This window comes from Phoxinus phoxinus (assembly GCF_949152265.1).
Source record: "Phoxinus phoxinus genome assembly, chromosome: 21".
In the NCBI taxonomy this organism is placed as follows: Eukaryota; Metazoa; Chordata; class Actinopteri; order Cypriniformes; family Leuciscidae; genus Phoxinus; species Phoxinus phoxinus.
The window spans coordinates 9,045,768-9,064,153 of NC_136896.1; the positions used below are offsets into that span (position 1 = coordinate 9,045,768).

At 37.1% G+C, this 18,386-nt stretch overlaps 1 protein-coding gene across 2 annotated transcripts; it reads left to right on the forward strand.

Annotated features, from left to right (window-relative positions):
- Nucleotides 1-874: 874 nt before the first annotated feature.
- Nucleotides 875-14,092, forward strand: mbtd1 (mbt domain containing 1). 2 transcript variants are annotated; one of them, XM_079595128.1, is made up of 17 exons: nt 875-1,057; nt 2,094-2,295; nt 2,518-2,651; nt 2,775-2,889; nt 3,014-3,096; nt 3,195-3,312; nt 3,406-3,540; nt 3,667-3,755; nt 4,598-4,832; nt 4,950-5,005; nt 5,082-5,186; nt 5,407-5,554; nt 5,630-5,712; nt 5,836-6,070; nt 8,032-8,103; nt 8,578-8,745; nt 10,802-14,092. In XM_079595128.1, the coding sequence occupies exons 1-17, from the start codon at nt 1,037-1,039 to the stop codon at nt 10,918-10,920; spliced, it is 2,118 nt and encodes a 705-aa protein (XP_079451254.1). In that variant the 5' UTR covers nt 875-1,036; the 3' UTR covers nt 10,921-14,092. The 2 variants fall into 2 exon arrangements, with proteins under 2 accessions (XP_079451254.1, XP_079451255.1); XM_079595129.1 differs by lacking the exon at nt 8,578-8,745.
- The last annotated feature ends 4,294 nt before the right edge of the window (nt 14,093-18,386 follow it).

Here is an 18,386-nt window from a genome sequence, read left to right on the forward strand (position 1 = left end):
AAACAGGTGGTAATGGAGATAGATATATGTCTTCCATTTATATTCAAAGACAGCATAGACTAAGCAATACATTTGTGAGAAACGGCAAATAATTCAATAAAATATTTAACATCTAACCCATAAATAAACAAGGCAGTCAACTTCATATACAAGATTACTTATTTAATTTTTTGGGAGGAGCTGTAAGTACTGACTGCAATATGACTGATTCGGCATATATCATTCATAATGTTTATGTATAATACAAAAAATGTAATGTTAGGAGGTGCAGTTTGGTTTATTTAAAAATACCAGTAAAATTTGTTGCATCAATAGAGGATTACTGTAAAATAGATATTTTATTATATAATGTATATATACACAGACATATACAATAGATGAGTTACAAACAATAGATTTACAACTATTTTACAGTAATTATATAATATATATATATATACATATATATACAATAATAAATTAAATATTTATAAAATGCCTAACCTCAGAAAATGTTAATTTTCAACCTCAAAAGGTCAAGCAAAATTGTATATGTGTATAATTTATTGAATTTTTAAAACTCCGATACATTGCACACCTCATTGAACTACACAGTACGTTACTCGCATAAGACATCCTCATCTACTGAGCTGGCCACTAGACATTTATCACCCCATCCATCATTTAATCGTGTCATATTCTATTACCATGAAGTTATGACCCTATATATAATATATTTAATAGTTATAGTTAATAAATATGCTATGGCAGCACAAAGTCCGTATTTATTTGATATAAGATTATTCACCCTCACTAAAACATTTCCTATTACCTTATATGGTGTAAAAGTGGCGTACAGGTTAACCGCTATTGGCTAATATCCATGCCAATCATTGTAGATCCACGCGCATGCGCACTCGAACATGACAATTGTTGATAATCAACTGGAGTTATTTTTTGCTTCAGAGTAAATAATTTCAAGCCAGGCCCTTCCCCTCCGGGGGGCTCTCGGACCATACCACACCGAACATAAGATACCGACGTGTATGAAGGGCTAATGGAAAACCCAAGGGATATGGTAAGAAAGAGTTTGTTTGAGCCCGCTTCCTTGATTTAGCGCAGTTAGCGGCTAACAGTGTTAGCCGTCCTCTTTGTTTTGGTTGTCAGAAACAGATCCTGCTAGTCACACAAACTACAGCATTTACCTCATTCAAATCACTCGTAATACTTTATATGCTATGTAACCGTCCATTCAAACCAGCTGTCTCACTAAATGGTGCAAAAACAACTGATTATGTGTGTGTTTTGTGCAGCTGAAATTTTCCCGCAGGCCCATGATTGTGTTTATGGTCGTGAATCAAAACATAGTTAGTAGACAGTATTTATGGGGATCATAAACGCGTTGAGGTCGTTTCCATGAAACGTTCTGTTTGTGTAGGTTTTGAGGCACAGCATATGTGTATGTTTGTGTTGTGTTGGCTTCTGAAATTACTTGCATTTTGCCTTAAAGGTGGGTTATGTGGATATTAAATGTATAGATTTTGGTGAAATGGTATTTTAGCTAATTGAAATGGCATGCTTTTAGATGCAGAAGTGGTCTGTGAAATTGTGCTTTTTGAATTCAGGTCACAGTGGTTTGGACAAATCCTTGTCTGATGCTCCAGTCTAGCAGTTCAATGTTGATAAAAAAAAAGTAAACCATGGAAATATAGCCTAGTGAATATCATTGAAAATATGAAATGAGAGTATTTTGCTCTAGCTATCTCCTTTCTTGAAATGCCCTGTGGGGATATTGGGTGCTGATGATATTGCCCCTTTGTACATGGTATTTGCTTTTTGGTGACCCCTGAGAACCTTCAATTTTATTAATGTGATTTGCTCTGCTTCCTAATTCCCTGCTCATTAAAGCGTTGATGAACTAGTATAAAGATTATGGTTATCACTGACTGTAATTTTAATCACGCTGTATTATGTCAAAGGTAATTATTTATTTAACTATTATGGCTGTATAAGTGAGCTTTAATCCTTGTCTTTCTTTGCCCTTTCTTTAATTTGACTATTGCTCTTCTCTATTTTCTCCACATTTTCCCCTCTTCTCACCTTGTCACGTGTAGGCTGAGCACACTCCCCGCTCAGAGCGGAAAAGAAGAGATTCGTTCGGGATGTTTGACGGATATGACAGTTGCAGTGAAGACAGCAGTAGCAGCTCCAGCTCAGAGGACAGTGAGGATGAAGTCCCCAGCATCCCCGCTAGCCTGCCTATCATCAAAAACAATGGCCAGGTCTACACCTATCCTGATGGAAAAGCTGGAATGGGTTAGTCATGTCCATATAGTAATATACATTATTTTTCATTTAAACCTGGAAATAAAAAGAACATAGTATATATTTCACATTCACTCCTTGTTATAATTTAACCATGGTTACAATATAACTTCTAATGAAAAATGTTACCCGCTAACTAACAAAAATCATTCGTGCAGGATATGTTAAATAGTGTGAATATATTATATGAATTATGACTTGTTTTTAATGCAGCAACCTGTGAGATGTGTGGTATGGTTGGTGTACGAGATGCTTTCTACTCTAAAACAAAGAGATTCTGCAGTGTATCCTGCTCCAGAAGCTATTCCTCCAATTCTAAAAAGGCCAGTATACTGGCAAGACTTCAGGTAACTACTCATGGACTTAAGAAGCACTTCAAATCAAAAGACTACCTGTAGTTTTTTTCTTTTCTTTTTTCTATTTCCATAGCTTTGAGCATATTGTATTTATTGTTCTTGTGTCCTATCAAGGGTAAACCACCAACAAAAAAGGCAAAAGTCTTACAGAAACAGCCATTGATGGCAAAGTTGGCAGCTTACGCACAGTATCAAGCAAATCAACAGAACCAAGCTAAATCAAAATCAGGTGAATGGCTACTTGACTAAGTTGAAAGTTTCCATTGTGTAATTGTCTGCCTAACTGATTTAAAAAAATCACAATCATTATATTTAACCACAACTTTGTTCTTTTTGCTGTTTTTCTCATGAAGTGGTTCCTGTTGAAGGCTTTGACTGGGGCCGGTACATTTGTAGCAATAATCTAGTTGGGGCACCAGTCAGCTGTTTCAAACATGTGAGTACAGGCAATTATTATCATAATTGTTTTTCTTATAATTTTGGCTTGTATGTATGTTTTATGAATACTCTTCATGTGACTTGATAACTCTCCAGGTGCCCATGGGCTTGTGCTGGGGTGACATAGCTGATGGGGTGAGGGTGGAGGTCCTCAATTCTGACACAAACCTCTCCACAAAAGTTTACTGGGTAGCAGGGATTGTCAAACTGGCAGGTAATGTTGTAGTTTAACAACTGCCAAGTTCTTTTTGCTTTTAAGAATGTTTGATGTATTGAAATTAACTGATTTATTTTCTAAACTTCTCAGGTTTTAAAGCTCTTCTGCGCTATGAGGGTTTTGATAATGACTCAAGCAGAGACTTCTGGTGTAATCTGTGTATCCCAGAAGTCCACCCTGTTGGATGGTGTGCCTCTAGTGGAAAGCCACTGGTTCCTCCTAAATGTATGTAAAACATTAAGCTATTCAAAACTACGTAATTAGCAGGTTTTTTTGCTGTTAAAATAGTGTGAACTTGCCATTGCTGAATAGGAGTAATTATAAATTTTAAATATATTTTCAACTTCATAGCCATCCAGCATAAGTATTCTAACTGGAAACCGTTTCTTGTGAAACGTCTCACTGGAGCCAAAACTCTTCCGCCGGATTTTGCCACAAAGGTAAGATGCTGTATCCCAGCAGTGACCATAAAGCAGTACTTCAGTAGAGAGACTCTGGAAAAACCTGTAGAGCAAGATCTTCCTGCTATGATGAGAAAATACACCAGGAAATAGTTCCTCACAAAACGGATTAACATGGGGTAACGGTGTCAGACTATCTTACTGTAATAAAAGAAGCAGACTTGAGATAAGTCAAATGTAGAGCATATCTACTTTTTGTCATCTTTGTGAAAAAAAGTTTTTTATTTCTTCTATTGTTTGCCTTTTTGCAAGTAGCACCCATAATTAGTTTTATTTGGACACAGGCAGGTATATAGTGAATCTTCTTTACAATTTCTTGTTTTGAAAAAAGGACGCATTAAATTGATCAAAAAGCGACAAAGACATTTATAGTGTTACAAAAGATTTCTGTTTCAAATAAATTCTGTTCTTTTGAATTTTCAATTGAAAGTAAAATTGTATCACGGTTTCTACAAAAATATTAGACAGCACAACTGTTTTTAACATTGATGATAATAAGAAATGTTTCTTGAGCAGCAAATCCGCATAATAGAATGATTTCTGAAGGAACATGACTGGAGTAATGATGCTGAAAATTCAGCTTTACCATCATATTTAAAATTACATTTTAAAATGTATTAAAAAGAAAGCAGTTATTTTAAATTGTAACCGTATTTCGCTAAAGTACTGTTTTTACTGTATTTTTTATCAAAATAATGCAGCCTTGGTGAGCATAAGAGACTTCTTTCAAAAACATTTTAAAAAAATCTTACGAACCCCAACTTTTGAACGGTAGTGCACAAGTCTCATTTAAACTGTTTGTTTAAATGTTTAACTTGAAGGTTCACGAGAACATGCAGTACGCGTTTAAGAAACTGATGCGTGTGGAAGTTGTGGATAAAACCCACCTGTGTCGGACTCGCGTGGCCTTGGTGGAACAGGTGATTGGCGGGCGTCTGCGTCTGGTGTATGAAGAGAGCCAGGACGGCACTGACGACTTCTGGTGTCACATGTTCAGCCCACTCATCCACTCCATTGGCTGGTCACGAAGCATTGGACATCGTTTCAAAAGATCTGGTCAGTGTGGGAGTCTGAATGCTTTTAGAACTGGTCAAAGTTGATTCAGCAAACATAACATTTGATGACCTTGTTGTGGCTTACGGATCTAAATGTCTCTAATGTTGCCTTCTGCAGAGGTGATGAAGAAAATGGAGGGTCAGATGGATGCTCCTTCGCAGTTGTTTCTAAAGGTACATTTTTATTCCAGTTTGTTGGCAGGTGCCTGCTTCTATACCTGCTCATGCGTGTCATCTTTTACACCCACAGGTTAGGGATGTGGATCAGAGTGGGGAGTGGTTTAAAGACGGAATGAAGTTGGAGGCAATAGACCCTCTAAATCTCTCTGCTATATGTGTTGCTACTGTAAGAAAGGTAAAGTTCTGTCATTTTGTCTGATTGACTTAGATGTTGAGTTGTACAACTGCAGTGTTATGAGATATTTTTTTTTTTTTGTCCAAGTACATTCAAAATGTATGAAATAGTGATTTTTAATTTGTAATTCAGAGTTGGTGTCATTGGTAGATATAAAAATAAATAAAATGGAAATTATGAAATGCAGGTACTTTTAACTGATCATGTAACCTTCTCTTAGGTGTTGGCAGACGGGTACCTAATGATCGGGATTGATGGTTCAGAGGCTGCTGATGGGTCAGACTGGTTCTGCTACCACTCAACCTCTCCCTCCATCTTCCCAGTCGGCTTCTGTGAAATCAACAACATTGAGCTCACACCACCAAGAGGTGTGTTTCCTCTCTCTTTCTGCAGCGTGATCTTATGTGACATCCTCACTAAATGAATCTGAAACTGCTCCACAGGGTACACCAAACTCCCTTTTAAATGGTTTGACTACCTCAGAGAAACAAGTTCAATTGCAGCCCCTGTGAAGCTCTTTAATAAAGTAAGTTTTCAACAAGCATAGACAGAGATAAACATTTTGTTTGTTTCAAATTATGCATTGTGTTTTGTCTTGAATTATGCAGTGTGGTGTATGCCATTGAATCGTCTGCTCTCTTTCCCTCAGGATGTACCAAATCACGGCTTCCGTCCAGGGATGAAGGTGGAAGCAGTGGACCTGATGGAGCCACGTCTGGTATGTGTCGCCACAGTGACCAGGATCGTACACAGACTCCTGCGCATTCATTTTGACGGCTGGGAGGATGAGTACGATCAGTGGGTGGACTGTGAGTCTCCAGATCTCTACCCTGTAGGCTGGTGCCAACTGACTGGCTATCAGCTGCAGCCGCCCGCAGCACAGAGTGAGTGACCACTACAGAAGATTCTGATTGTAGAAAGTTCAAATGGTTTCTTAGCAACACTCTATTTTCATATTAATAGTGTTTTTTTATATATATATATATATATATATATATATATATATATATTATATATATATAGAACCTTTCCCTCTACACTTGTCTTTTTAAATTGCCTTTTTAAATTTTCTTAATATTTTTTTCCTTTAGTTTTACACAGCCATTTTCTACTCCTTCTCTGACCCCTAGATTTACACTATATTGTAGATGCAAATGACCCATGTATGACGTCTGTATAACAGCATTGTCTACTCAGTATTCAGGAACTTTCACCTTCACCTGATGTGAACTTTGAAACATAATGGTGGCCAACATTTACATGTCAGAGTTGTATGTAATAATTACTGTTGCGATTACTAATAATTACTGCATTTCCAAAAAAAATGTCTGTCTATTTAATAGGGCTGTAATCAACCAAAGGAAATCTTGGTCGACTAAAGTCCTGAAATTTTCGACTAAAAATCGACTAAAAATGACGTTAGGAAAAAAAAACCGTTAAATTAATTAGCTGCGCACTGTGCGCAGTACTTGGTAGCCTTGTTGTCCGCCTAAATGAATTATAAATAAACATAAAAAATAGTAGGCTATTTGCAGTATATTAAATCGTTTTTGACCTAATTATTTTGCACTGAAATGAGTCTGACACTCGATCTGTCGGCTCTGACAGCGTTGCATCACATGCACCTGCGCAATATCATAGTCATAGCCTATGATTTCCGAAAATAGTACTGTTGTCAACTAGTGATATCATCACAAGAACTTTTGAGGAATATGCAGCATAATTTAGACAATTGTTTTTATCATATGTATTATAATAACTGACAGCTCGAAGCAGCTCGCAGAGTGAGGCTGAACACAGGAGCGCGGCTTCGCGGCTGAGACACGAATAGACTATTAACTTAAAGCTTTACTCTTAAACACAAAAGGCACGTCCATTTTAATAAAAACATAATATTTATTAAACAAACCAGATCAAGAGCAAAAACGAAATAAAGTGCATAACTGAAAATAAAGCATAGGCTCAAAACTAATACAAACAGTGGCACAGCGCATTAGGCTACAATCATAAATTTCCCGTTTTCTATAAAAAAAAAAAAATGCTGCTACACTGCCGATGTCTTTGTTGACATGGTAGAAGAGGACTGACTATGAATTAAACGCTCTCACAATTAAATAAATAATATTCAGCAAACCTTCTAGTAGCCTACTTTCTTCTATCTGTCTCTCTTCTCCGGTGGGTTGGGCTAATCCAAAAGAAGTGAAAACAAGGGGGGTGTTCTGAAGACAGACTGTTACCTGTGAAACAGGGGTGCTCTGAAAACACCCCCATTAGCAATTAGTGCTTTCCACCTGATGAAATGAACGCGCAAAACTGATGAAACGAACGCGGGAAAACGGATGAAATGAACGCGTCAAAACTAATGAAATGAACGCGCCAAAAAATCGACCAATCAGAATTTTGGTCGAGCCAGAACGTATCGACCAACAATCGACTAATCGACTAGGAGATTACAGCCCTACTATTTAACAGATACAACCAATCAAGTGTCATTTAACAGAGCACATAAAGGATAACATTAGTCACTTGACTTGTGTACTATGCAAGTAATAAATAAGAATAGGCTAATCATTTTAATTATAACAACCATGTGTTATATAATATGATATAATAATCACAATATAATCATATTTGGTATTTTATAAATGCTAAATATAAAATCATATGACACTTTCTGAATGAGCACTTTTTATAGCTTTATGCTGTGCCTGCATTTTCTTTATACATAGACAAAAAATAATCAAACAGCAGATTTTTATTTGCTCTGAATTTAAATGTATTAATGATTTTATGATGTTTTAATGATTGGCTGCATAGAATAACAGCTTGTCCCTTTCGTCCTCAGCCACAAGAGAAGCACCGCCAAATGTCTCAAAACAGAAAAAAAAGACCGCACAGTATAAAGGACAAAAGAAAAGTGAGTACAATCTCCTTCAATCTTTCCATCTTCTCTCTCTCCTCTCACCGAACACTGATTTTGGGTGCAAAATTGGTCCTGGAGATGTTTTCACTGGTTTTTCTCTGGCTTGGGTCTGGTCTGGTTTTGCTTAACAGTCAGTGGCAGTTGTCATGATTCAGTGGGGTCATGGATAATTACAGACAACTGTAGCCATCAGTGGCACACTCCCTCGGGGTGAGAGAATCTGAGCAAATGTTTAGGAGAGGTCAGGTTTGCAGTCATGATGTTGGGTTCCACATTGCCTTTTCTCAGGGTTTCAGTTTCACAATCACCCTTCTGTCTTGTAGAAATCAAATTAAGTTTCAGAATCAGATCTGAGTCGAAATTTGGGCTCAACTGGAGGATGGCCTGCAGTGTTGTGGAGTTGAGCTCGGTAGCCTGGGTAACACTAACCCAGTAACTTCGGTAACCACAGTCTGGCTTGGTGTTTAGAGAGGAAGATTCCAGTTGGGAGGAGGCCGATCGGTTTGGGTGGGCCTCTGAGGAGGAGGAGCTTCTCGGGTGATGAAGAGCAGACTCCGCCCCATTACCTGTCCCACTTCTCTGGGTCCGGGCGACCTCCCACCTCAGGTGTAGAGCATGATCGCTCTCTCAACTCAGGTAACTCAATTCTCCATCACTCAGGGAGAGGGCGCCACTGAGCTCATTCCTCTAGAACTTTTCAGGTTGCCCTTCGTGAAGAGTTGCACGTCATCAGGTGTCTGCGTATTATGTGCCGCATAAACCATTAACAACAGTTGCATGATTAAAAAAGGGTAGTTTTACGTTTGACTCAGAAGAAGTGTGTGCGTGGTCAGTTTCATCCCACACCTGACTTATTGTTTTATTTACCTAAGAACAGTGTGTATTAATAGCTTTTGGATTTCAAAGAAATAGCTCACCAAAAATGTAAAATTTGTTTTTGACTCACCCTCATGTTGTATGAATTTATATGGAATGCAAAAGGAGAATTATTTTTATTATTATTTATTTTTTAAGATTATCTTGCCTTCTTTTTTTCATTTAAAACAATAAAATGGGACTTGGGGTGTATTCAGAAAGCAGGTTATGTGGGTATGTTTAAGGGTAAGCAAGCGCTCAACTTTCGGTTCCAAAAACGGAGGTAACTTTCAGGGTAAGTTGGTAGCCATAGACACTTACACTCTGAAGATAAACAGCTCCAGGGTTAGTTTACTTCAGAGCTGTTCAACGCATGCGTGCTCTATTGATGAGGCTCCAGTGGGCGTGACAGATTGCGCATAATATTTTATATATTAGTCATATCGATATATAAAGCGCTATTAAAACAAGGTAATGTTAATTTTATTAATATATATATATATATATATATATATATATATATATATATATATATTATAATACATCTCATCTCACACATTGTTGATCTGCATTCAGACGTTATTTTATTTTTGCAACAGGCTGTTTTCTATGCTATAATTTATTTCTATAATAAAAGACATAAATTAAATGATATATGATATATCTTACCTTTCAAGCAATGTGGAAACAAAATAAATGTATACAGCCCATGTTATCTTTGCAAGCACAGACTGTATTTAGTTTAATCAGTCTTTCTTTGTATTATGTAATTATCAAACAAATGATATAGTTCTTATTTACAGTGATTTAAAGATTATTAAACGAAAAGATAGAAAAATTACTGCACTACCACCAAATAGGTGGCGATAAGCACATTGGCGATATAACTTTAAAAGCACATACAACGACGAACAACTAAGAACATTAATATTAATATGGTTACATAATTGTCACCAGATATGCATGCCATCAATTTTTCCGTAATTTTTTTTACAGCAATCAATAATAAAACATGGGGAGCCAATTCTCTTAAAGGGACTATTTTGCAGACCGTTTACTGTTCAATAGTAGTCTGATCGTATGGGTTTGATGTATACAGCCCACTTTATTTCAATTTAAAATAAGAATTATTTGATTTATGTCTTTAATGAAAAAGAAAGTCTTTCCATCACATCATATAATATGTATATATATAATTTCTATCCATTCTTTAATTATAGTTGGTTCCGGCTTTAACTATTTTCTATATTCTACATTTTCTAAGTCTTTTAAAGCCATTTGTGATAAAAAGTGAATTATGCCAAATGTCCTCAAATGGTGCTATAATAATTTTTAGAGCTACTGGGGAGGATTTTAAGTGAATAGTAGAATTTAGTCTGCTTGACAGCACCTGTCTCCTTTCACCTTTATTAGAAGGTAAATATTCTCCTTTTGTGTTCCATGGAAAAAAAGAGTTGTACGGGATGACATGAGAGTAAGTTTAATTTTTGAGTGATCTGTCCCTTTAAACATTGCAGGTAAGTTTTTATTAGCCTACTAAAATACCTAAACCTTGTGTATCGCTGCCTGGTTGATTTCCTCATGTGAATGCTGCAACATGCTTCTGATTCTGGCAACTAAAATTGAAAAAGTTAACATTAAAAGGTTTGGTTATTGCAGTTGAGTGTAGTGTTACTTCTCCTTTCCACCCTCTTCATTATATCTGAGTGTAGAGTACTAGTCCCCAGGTGTCCTTCACAGCCAAATTGTCCATCTTTGGTGTTGCATTGAGTTGTCTTCTCCCACTAGTGTTACATTTTATGAACTGTTTTTCTTGTGTCTCGTTTTTGTTTTCCAGAGGCCTCGCTGCAGTTAAAAGAAGAGACTCCCGAGATCGACGAGTTCACCTTCTCGCAGGGCATCTCAGACCAGGAGAGCAACGGCTCAGGCAGTTACTACATCAGACAGGAGCCCTGAGCAGCATCAGCCATCACAGAGGCTCACCTCACTGCCAAAAGCACTGGAAAAATCCCACTCTGAGCGATGCACACGAGGCCTGGAAGAAGACACAGTGACTTTCCCTCACACCAGGTCTCTCTCTTTTTGTTTTTTTGTTCCTTTTCAGGTTTGAAAAGCTTGAAGAAAGGACTTCTCAGTCATTGATCCTAGAGAGAAGGTTGTGTATAAATGGTGGATTTAGTTTGAAATGGGGATACTGTTGTTTGTCCTGATGTTTTGTTTAAACAGTTTGCCCAATGGACTTTTTCTCCTCAGTGTTCATTGTACTTGAAGTTTTCTTCCCTTTTTTTCTGTCTTATTCTCCCCTTTTGGTGAAAAAAAGAAAAGTTTTTTTGGGAGGGTAAGATTTCAGTACCTTGTGTGTTTCTTGCGCTGTTTCGTTTGTTTTTGGGTGGGTGTGCATTTGGTAAGAGTAGTAAAAATCTATATTGAGACAGTATATTCATATATGTATGACATTCATATTAAACACACATATATAAATATTTAAACGTATACATATAGTAGTGGATTGAGGGATGATGGTATTGAAATCAAACCTTACTGGTATGAAGAGTAGACTAATGGAAAACACTCACAATTTGCACTACAGGGATAAAAAGAGGTGTATTGGCCTGTAAAACGATAGTAAAAACCTGCATCTTTATTGTATTATGTGATTTAGCTAACTTAATTATAGAGGGGGGATGTGCTCAAGTCAAAGTGAAGATTATGATATGCAAAAAAAGAAGTTATTATTCTACATTTGACGCCAATGTTTATGGTTATGTTTTTGATTTCATTCTCAAGAGCCATTTTTGTACGGGCGGTCGAAGTATTTTGTGAGCCGTAGAATAAAACATAAGCAATCACTGCTACCTGAACACTACCTTAATGTCATCTTTGATGTTGACGGCACAACAGAGGATTCTTCTGGAAGACTTTTGCGAGTCTCTGAACAATACGGCACCAGCTTGTTTGTTTACCAGCCTCTCTGCTCGTACATCAGCAAGGAAGCGCATCACATCCCATGCATTTTCCTTAACTCACAGCATTCATTCCAGAATAAAAACATATTTACTACCTCCTAACAGAAAGTGTACATTTTGAAATACACAGGATGAGGATTCATGTGGTTCTTAGGGTTGCAATAGGGTAGTTTTCATGCTCCATTTGAAAGGGTATATTCATTATATTTTATGCAAAAGGCAAATATCTACACTTGGACTTTTTTCAAAAGGCTTATTTCACTTTAAAAGTCTACACATCATTTATATTTGTATCATAGCATGTTATTGACAGAGTTCTGGAAATGGAAAAGAATGTTGTGCAATAATGTCTGTGTTGTTTTATGATGTCTTACTCTGAAAACAAAAATTACAGCTCATAAATATATAGGCTAGATACATTCTATAGACTTAAAACGAAATGTTCTTACAATATATTGCAAAACTGTGACAATTTTCTAAGAGCTAGACTTGAGCTTTCCCTGTTATAGATCATTCTGAGTGTAAATAACCTTTATAACATCCTATAAAATACATTCGCATAGTGGTTTATCTTAGTATAATTATAAGCTCTATTCAATACCAGTAAGGTTGTTGGTGAACTCTCAGGAAATGTATCTCATTGACTTCTGCTTTATTTGAAGGTTTGTGGCTAAACGCTTCTAAGATCATCCGATTCGACTTACGAAACCGCCGTTTTTGTTTTTTTCCAATATTTGAAGCTCCTGAAAAATGTGACCATGTCATTGTTTTTCTTTGGTTCATCTTTGCTTGCATTCGTCAAATGCTGACTACATTTTGTAAATGGTCACCCACATGTTGTAGTTAGATCCATGTTAAATTATGGTTCACTGTATAAAGATCCAATGTATTTTTTTAACAGCTGTTGCTTTTCTCGCTTTTGTAATTTTACTTTTCTTCCTTCATGGGTTATAGCAGGTGTTTGTACTGAATCATTATGGATTGGTTTATTTTTATTTTTTGTTGTAATTTTTGGGGGTTTCTTCAGTAGCTGTTGTGTTGTATGCATGTTTAGTTTTACAAATGTAAGGCACTGTCATAAACGTCAAACTGGGACTTTGGCCACATTTTATATTAGCTACAGCAAACCACATCAATGTTGTCATGTTCATACATTTTTCAATGCTTATATTTTTTTCTCTTTATTTTTTTTTATAATGAATGTTACATTTATTTCCAATGTCATTTCCCCCCCTCATAAACCCCATCCACAGCATCAGGATTTAGGTACACACTGGTAATGATCACACATGTCAGCTAAATTACATTTTCTTTTTTTAATAATTATTATAACACAACAATTTCAATTGTTTTTGCAATTAAAATATGACTGTTGAGGTCATAAAATATGACAAATTTAGCTGCTACCCTCAAATCAATTTAAATCCAAACGCACAACTTCACCTTTAAGTAAACACTCTCGTCAGCAGAATTGATGCCTTATCCTCTGTGTTGTGTTTTTCCACATACGTAAAGCTATTGAGTCAAAAATAGAGACGCAGAATACAAGATATAAAGAAAAATATGTTGTCCAGTAGAGTGATTATCAGTGCATGCAGCAATGTGAGAATCTTATAAGGCCAGTGTTATTCTGGTCTCGATACTAACACGGGTTTTTGTGACGTTCCCTCTGTCCTCAGTAATCACATCATGGTGCTATATATATATATATATATATATTTGATAACTCATTCATTAGGTCTACTAAAGGAGATTTAAGTCTGTAATTATAAGTTGGAGTGCTGGCAATTATAACTTCAGATCTGTATTTTGGATACAAGTAGCTGAAATCCTTTGTTATAACGATGAAAAAAAAAAAAAAAGAACTAACGTTGACCCTCATAGTACATAGGAGGTGAGGGTGATGGGTTTGTAACTTTTTTTGATAGAGTCTGTCTTTGGTCTTTGCTTTATTTCTAATGATGATGATGTGTGCTGTGATATAGGGTTTGATAGCTTATGTATATAGTTTAACTGTGGGGGGAAAGCTTTTGTTGGTCAAATTTTATGTTAATTTGTTTACAAGCATTTCGAACTGTTTTCCGCATGGCTGTGAAAATGTATCTGTTGAATTTGAAAAAAAGAAAGAAATTTTTACACTGAATTAAAAAGGATACTAAACATGTCTGTTTAATTATTTTGGTGCTTGGTACTTAAAGTGATAATTTACTTTCATTATTTACTTACCACTGTTGTTCCAAAAGTCTTCTATTCATATTTGGAACATAAATTACGATTTTTAATATTCTCTCACCATTTTTATCCATCTATGGATAGCTGTAGTAGGGTAACTACAGCTTTCCTGTAGCTCAATGGTAAGAGCATTGCGTTAACAACGCAAGGTTGTGGGTTCGATCCCACGGGATTACACATACCTATGTATAAATGTATAGGACGATGCAATGCAATGTAAGTCACTTTGGATAAAAGTGTCTGCCAACTGCATAAAAAAAAGAAAAAAGGACAGTCCATGAAACCAAAAATTACCAAGTTAAAAAAATGAAAGACACCAGTTTCAGACCAGAAGTTGCTTCTGTATTAATAAAATAAGGAACAGTATTGTTTTTAACAGCAGGGTACTGGTTATACTAGTTATATACCATGCAACACGACTAAACAGTATATAAATACATTCATAACAGCCTGGTCATTATTCAAGCCAGCCGTTTTAGACAAAGTTGTTTCTTCAGAATCATACGTGACAGCAGTTTCACACCAAAAGTTGGTTCTGCAGAACATCAGTTTTAGACCGGAAGTTGATTCTGCAAAACAGCAGTTTCAGACCGAAAGTTGGTTCTGCAGAACCATAAACAGCAGTTTCAGGCCAGAAGATTCAGAACGAAAGTTGGTTCTGCTGGCCTGAAACAGCTGGCTTTGGTTTTGCAGAACCAACTTTCGGCCTGAAACAGCTGGCTTTGGTTCTGCAGAACCAACTTTCGGCCTGAAACTGCTGGCCTGAAACCGCTGGCTTCAGGCCAGCTAGGGTACTGCAATAATAGTAGCTGTTTACCATGCAACATTATTAAACAGCATATAAATACATTCATAGCAGACCGCCTGGTTATAATTCAAGCCAGAAGCTTTAAACTGGAAGTTGTTTCTTCAAAACAGCAGTTTCAGACCGAAAGTTGGTTCTGCATATATATATATATTTTTTTAATATTTTTTTTATTTATTTTTTATTTATTTATATATATGAAACGGCAGTTTCAGGCCAGCAATTTCAGACTGAAAGTTGGTTCTGTTCTTATAAAACAAGGAAAAGTACTGTTTTTAACAGTACTGCAATACTAGTAGCTGTATACCATGGAACATTATTAAACAGCATATAAATACATTAATGGCAGAATCTGGTTAGATTCAAGCCAGCCATTTCAGACCGAAAGTTGGTTCTGCAGAACCAAAGCCAGCTGTTTCAGGCCAGCAGTTTCAGACCGAGAGATGGTTCTGCAGAACCAAAGCCAGCAGTTTCAGGCCAGCAGTTTCAGACCAAAAGTTGGTTCTGCAGAACCAAAGCCAGCAGTTTCAGACCAAAAGTTGGTTCTGCAGAACCAAAGCCAGCAGTTTCAGGCCAGCAGTTTCAGACCAAAAGTTGGTTCTGCAGAACCAAAGCCAGCAGTTTCAGACCAAAAGTTGGTTCTGCAGAACCAAAGCCAGCAGTTTCAGGCCAGCAGTTTCAGATCAAAAGTTGGTTTTGCACTAAGTAGGGTTATTACTTTTTTAACAGTAGGGCACTGCAATAATAGTAGCTGTTTACCATGCAACATTATTAATGTGCCTGAAACAGCTGGTTTTGGTTCTGCAGAACCAACTTTCGGCCTGAAACTGCTGGCCTGAAACCGCTGGCTTTGGTTCTGCAGAACCAACTTTCGGTCTGAAACTGCTGGCTTGAATCTAACCAGATTCTGCCATTAATGTATTTTATGCTGTTTAAACAGCATATAAATACATTCATAGCAGACCGCCTGGTTATAATTCAAGCCAGAAGTTTTAAACTGGAAGTTCTTTCTTCAAAACAGCAGTTTCAGACCAAAAGTTGGTTCTGCATATATATATAAATATATTTATATGAAACAGCAGTTTCAGGCCAGCAATTTCAGACTGAAAGTTGGTTCTGTTCTTATAAAACAAGGAAAAGTACTGTTTTTAACAGCACTGCAATACTAGTAGCTGTATACCATGAAACATTATTAAACAGCATATAAATACATTAATGGCAGAATCTGGTTAGATTCAAGCCAGCAGTTTCAGACCGAAAGTTGGTTCTGCAGAACCAGAGCCAGCGGTTTCAGGCCAGCAGTTTCAGACCGAGAGTTGGTTCTGCAGAACCAGAGCCAGCAGTTTCAGGCCAGCTGTTTCAGGCCAGCAGTTTCAGACCGAAAGTTGATTCTGCAGAACCAAAGCCAGCCGTTTCAGGCCAGCAGTTTCAGACCGAAGTTGGTTCTGTAGAACCAAAGCCAGCAGTTTCAGGCCAGCAGTTTCAGACCAGCAGTTTTAGATGGAAAGTTGGTTCTGCACTTATAAAATAAGTAGGGTTATTACTGTTTTAACAGTAGGGCACTGCAATACTAGTAGCTGTTTTCAATGCAACATTATTAAACAGCATATAAATACATCCATAGCAGACGACCATTTCAGACCGAAAGTTGGTTCTGCAGAACTAAAGCCAGCAGTTTCAGACCGAAAGTTGGTTCTGCAGAACCAAATCCAGCAGTTTCAGACCAGCAGTTTTAGATGGAAAGTTGGTTCTGCAGAACCAAATCCAGCAGTTTCAGACCAGCAGTTTTAGATGGAAAGTTGGTTCTGCACTTATAAAATAAGTAGGGTTATTACTGTTTTAACAGTAGGGTACTGCAATATTAGTAGCTGTTTTCAATGCAACATTATTAAACAGCATATAAATACATCCATAGCAGACCGCCATTTCAGACCGAAAGTTGGTTCTGCAGAACCAAAGCCAGCAGTTTCAGACCGAAAGTAGGTTCTGCAGAACCAAAGCCAGCAGTTTCAGGCCAAAAGTTGGTTCTGCAGAACCAAAGCCATCAGTTTCAGACCGAAAGTTGGTTCTGCAGAGCCAAAGCCAGCAGTTTCAGACCGAAAGATTAACCAAAGCCAGCAGTTTCAGGCCAGCAGTTTCAGACCGAAAGTTGGTTCTGCAGAACCAAAGCCAGCCATTTCAGGCCAGCAGTTTCAGACCGAAAGTTGGTTCTGTACTTATAAAATAAGGAACCGTACTGTTTTTATCAGTAGGGTACTGCAGTACTAGTAGCTGTTTACCATGCAACATTATTAAACAGCATATAAATACATTCATAGCAGACCGCCTGGTTATAATTCAAGCCAGCAGTTTTAAACTGGAAGTTGTTTCTTCAAAACAGCAGTTTCAGGCCAAAAGTTGGTTCTGCACTTATAAAACAAGGAACAGCACTGTTTTAACAGCAGGGCACTGCAATACTAGTAGCTGTATACCATGCAATATTATTAAACAGCATATAAATACATCCATAGCAGACCGCCTGGTTAGATTCAAGCCAGCCGTTTCAGACCAAAAGTTGGTTTTGCAGAACAGCAGTTTCAGGCCAGCCATTTCAGACCAGAAGTTGGTTCTGTAGAACCACGTGACAGCAGTTTAAGGCCAACAGTTTCAGACCGGGTGCCTCATTTATAAAACTTGCATACGCACAGATTTGATCTTGCACCAACCAGTGTGCATACGTTAAAATGCAAGCCAATGTTCATATTTATAAAAAAAGGTCTTTGATGTAGAAAAGTGCTTAGCACCACATCAGTATAAGCAGACGTGCACACTCTTTCTTTTGGCAGTGTCTCAGGACAGCAGGTATTTGGAAATTGAAGCAATTCTTGCCGCTCACCGTTCTCAAGTAAAGGATATGGACGATCTGCAGGCCAGCCATTTCAGACCGGAAGTTGGTTCTGCAGAACCATACGTGACAGAACCATATGTTTCAGGACAACAGCGTCAGTCCAGAAACAACTTCTGGTCTGAGACTGCTGACCTAAACCTGGCACCAGGCCAACAGTCTCAGACTGGAAATGATGGTGGGCATTTTAACGATCATCAGCGTATGTACTAACTTAATTTTCACAATAACAATATGTGACCCTGGACCACAAAACCAGTAACATGGGTACATTTTTTAAAATTGAGATACATAATAAATACATAAGCTTTCCATTGATGTATGGTTTGTTAGGAAATGACAATATTTGGCTGTATACAATGTATGGCTATTGCCACAATACCCGTGCGACTTATGACTGGTTTTGTGATCCAGGGTCACATATGTTTCAATATATTTATTTTTGTTTTTAAAATCTTTGTTTTTTAAAAAACTGTTATTAATAACAAAGATGCAAATTACAAACAATAGGAACAAATACAATATAAGAAGGATA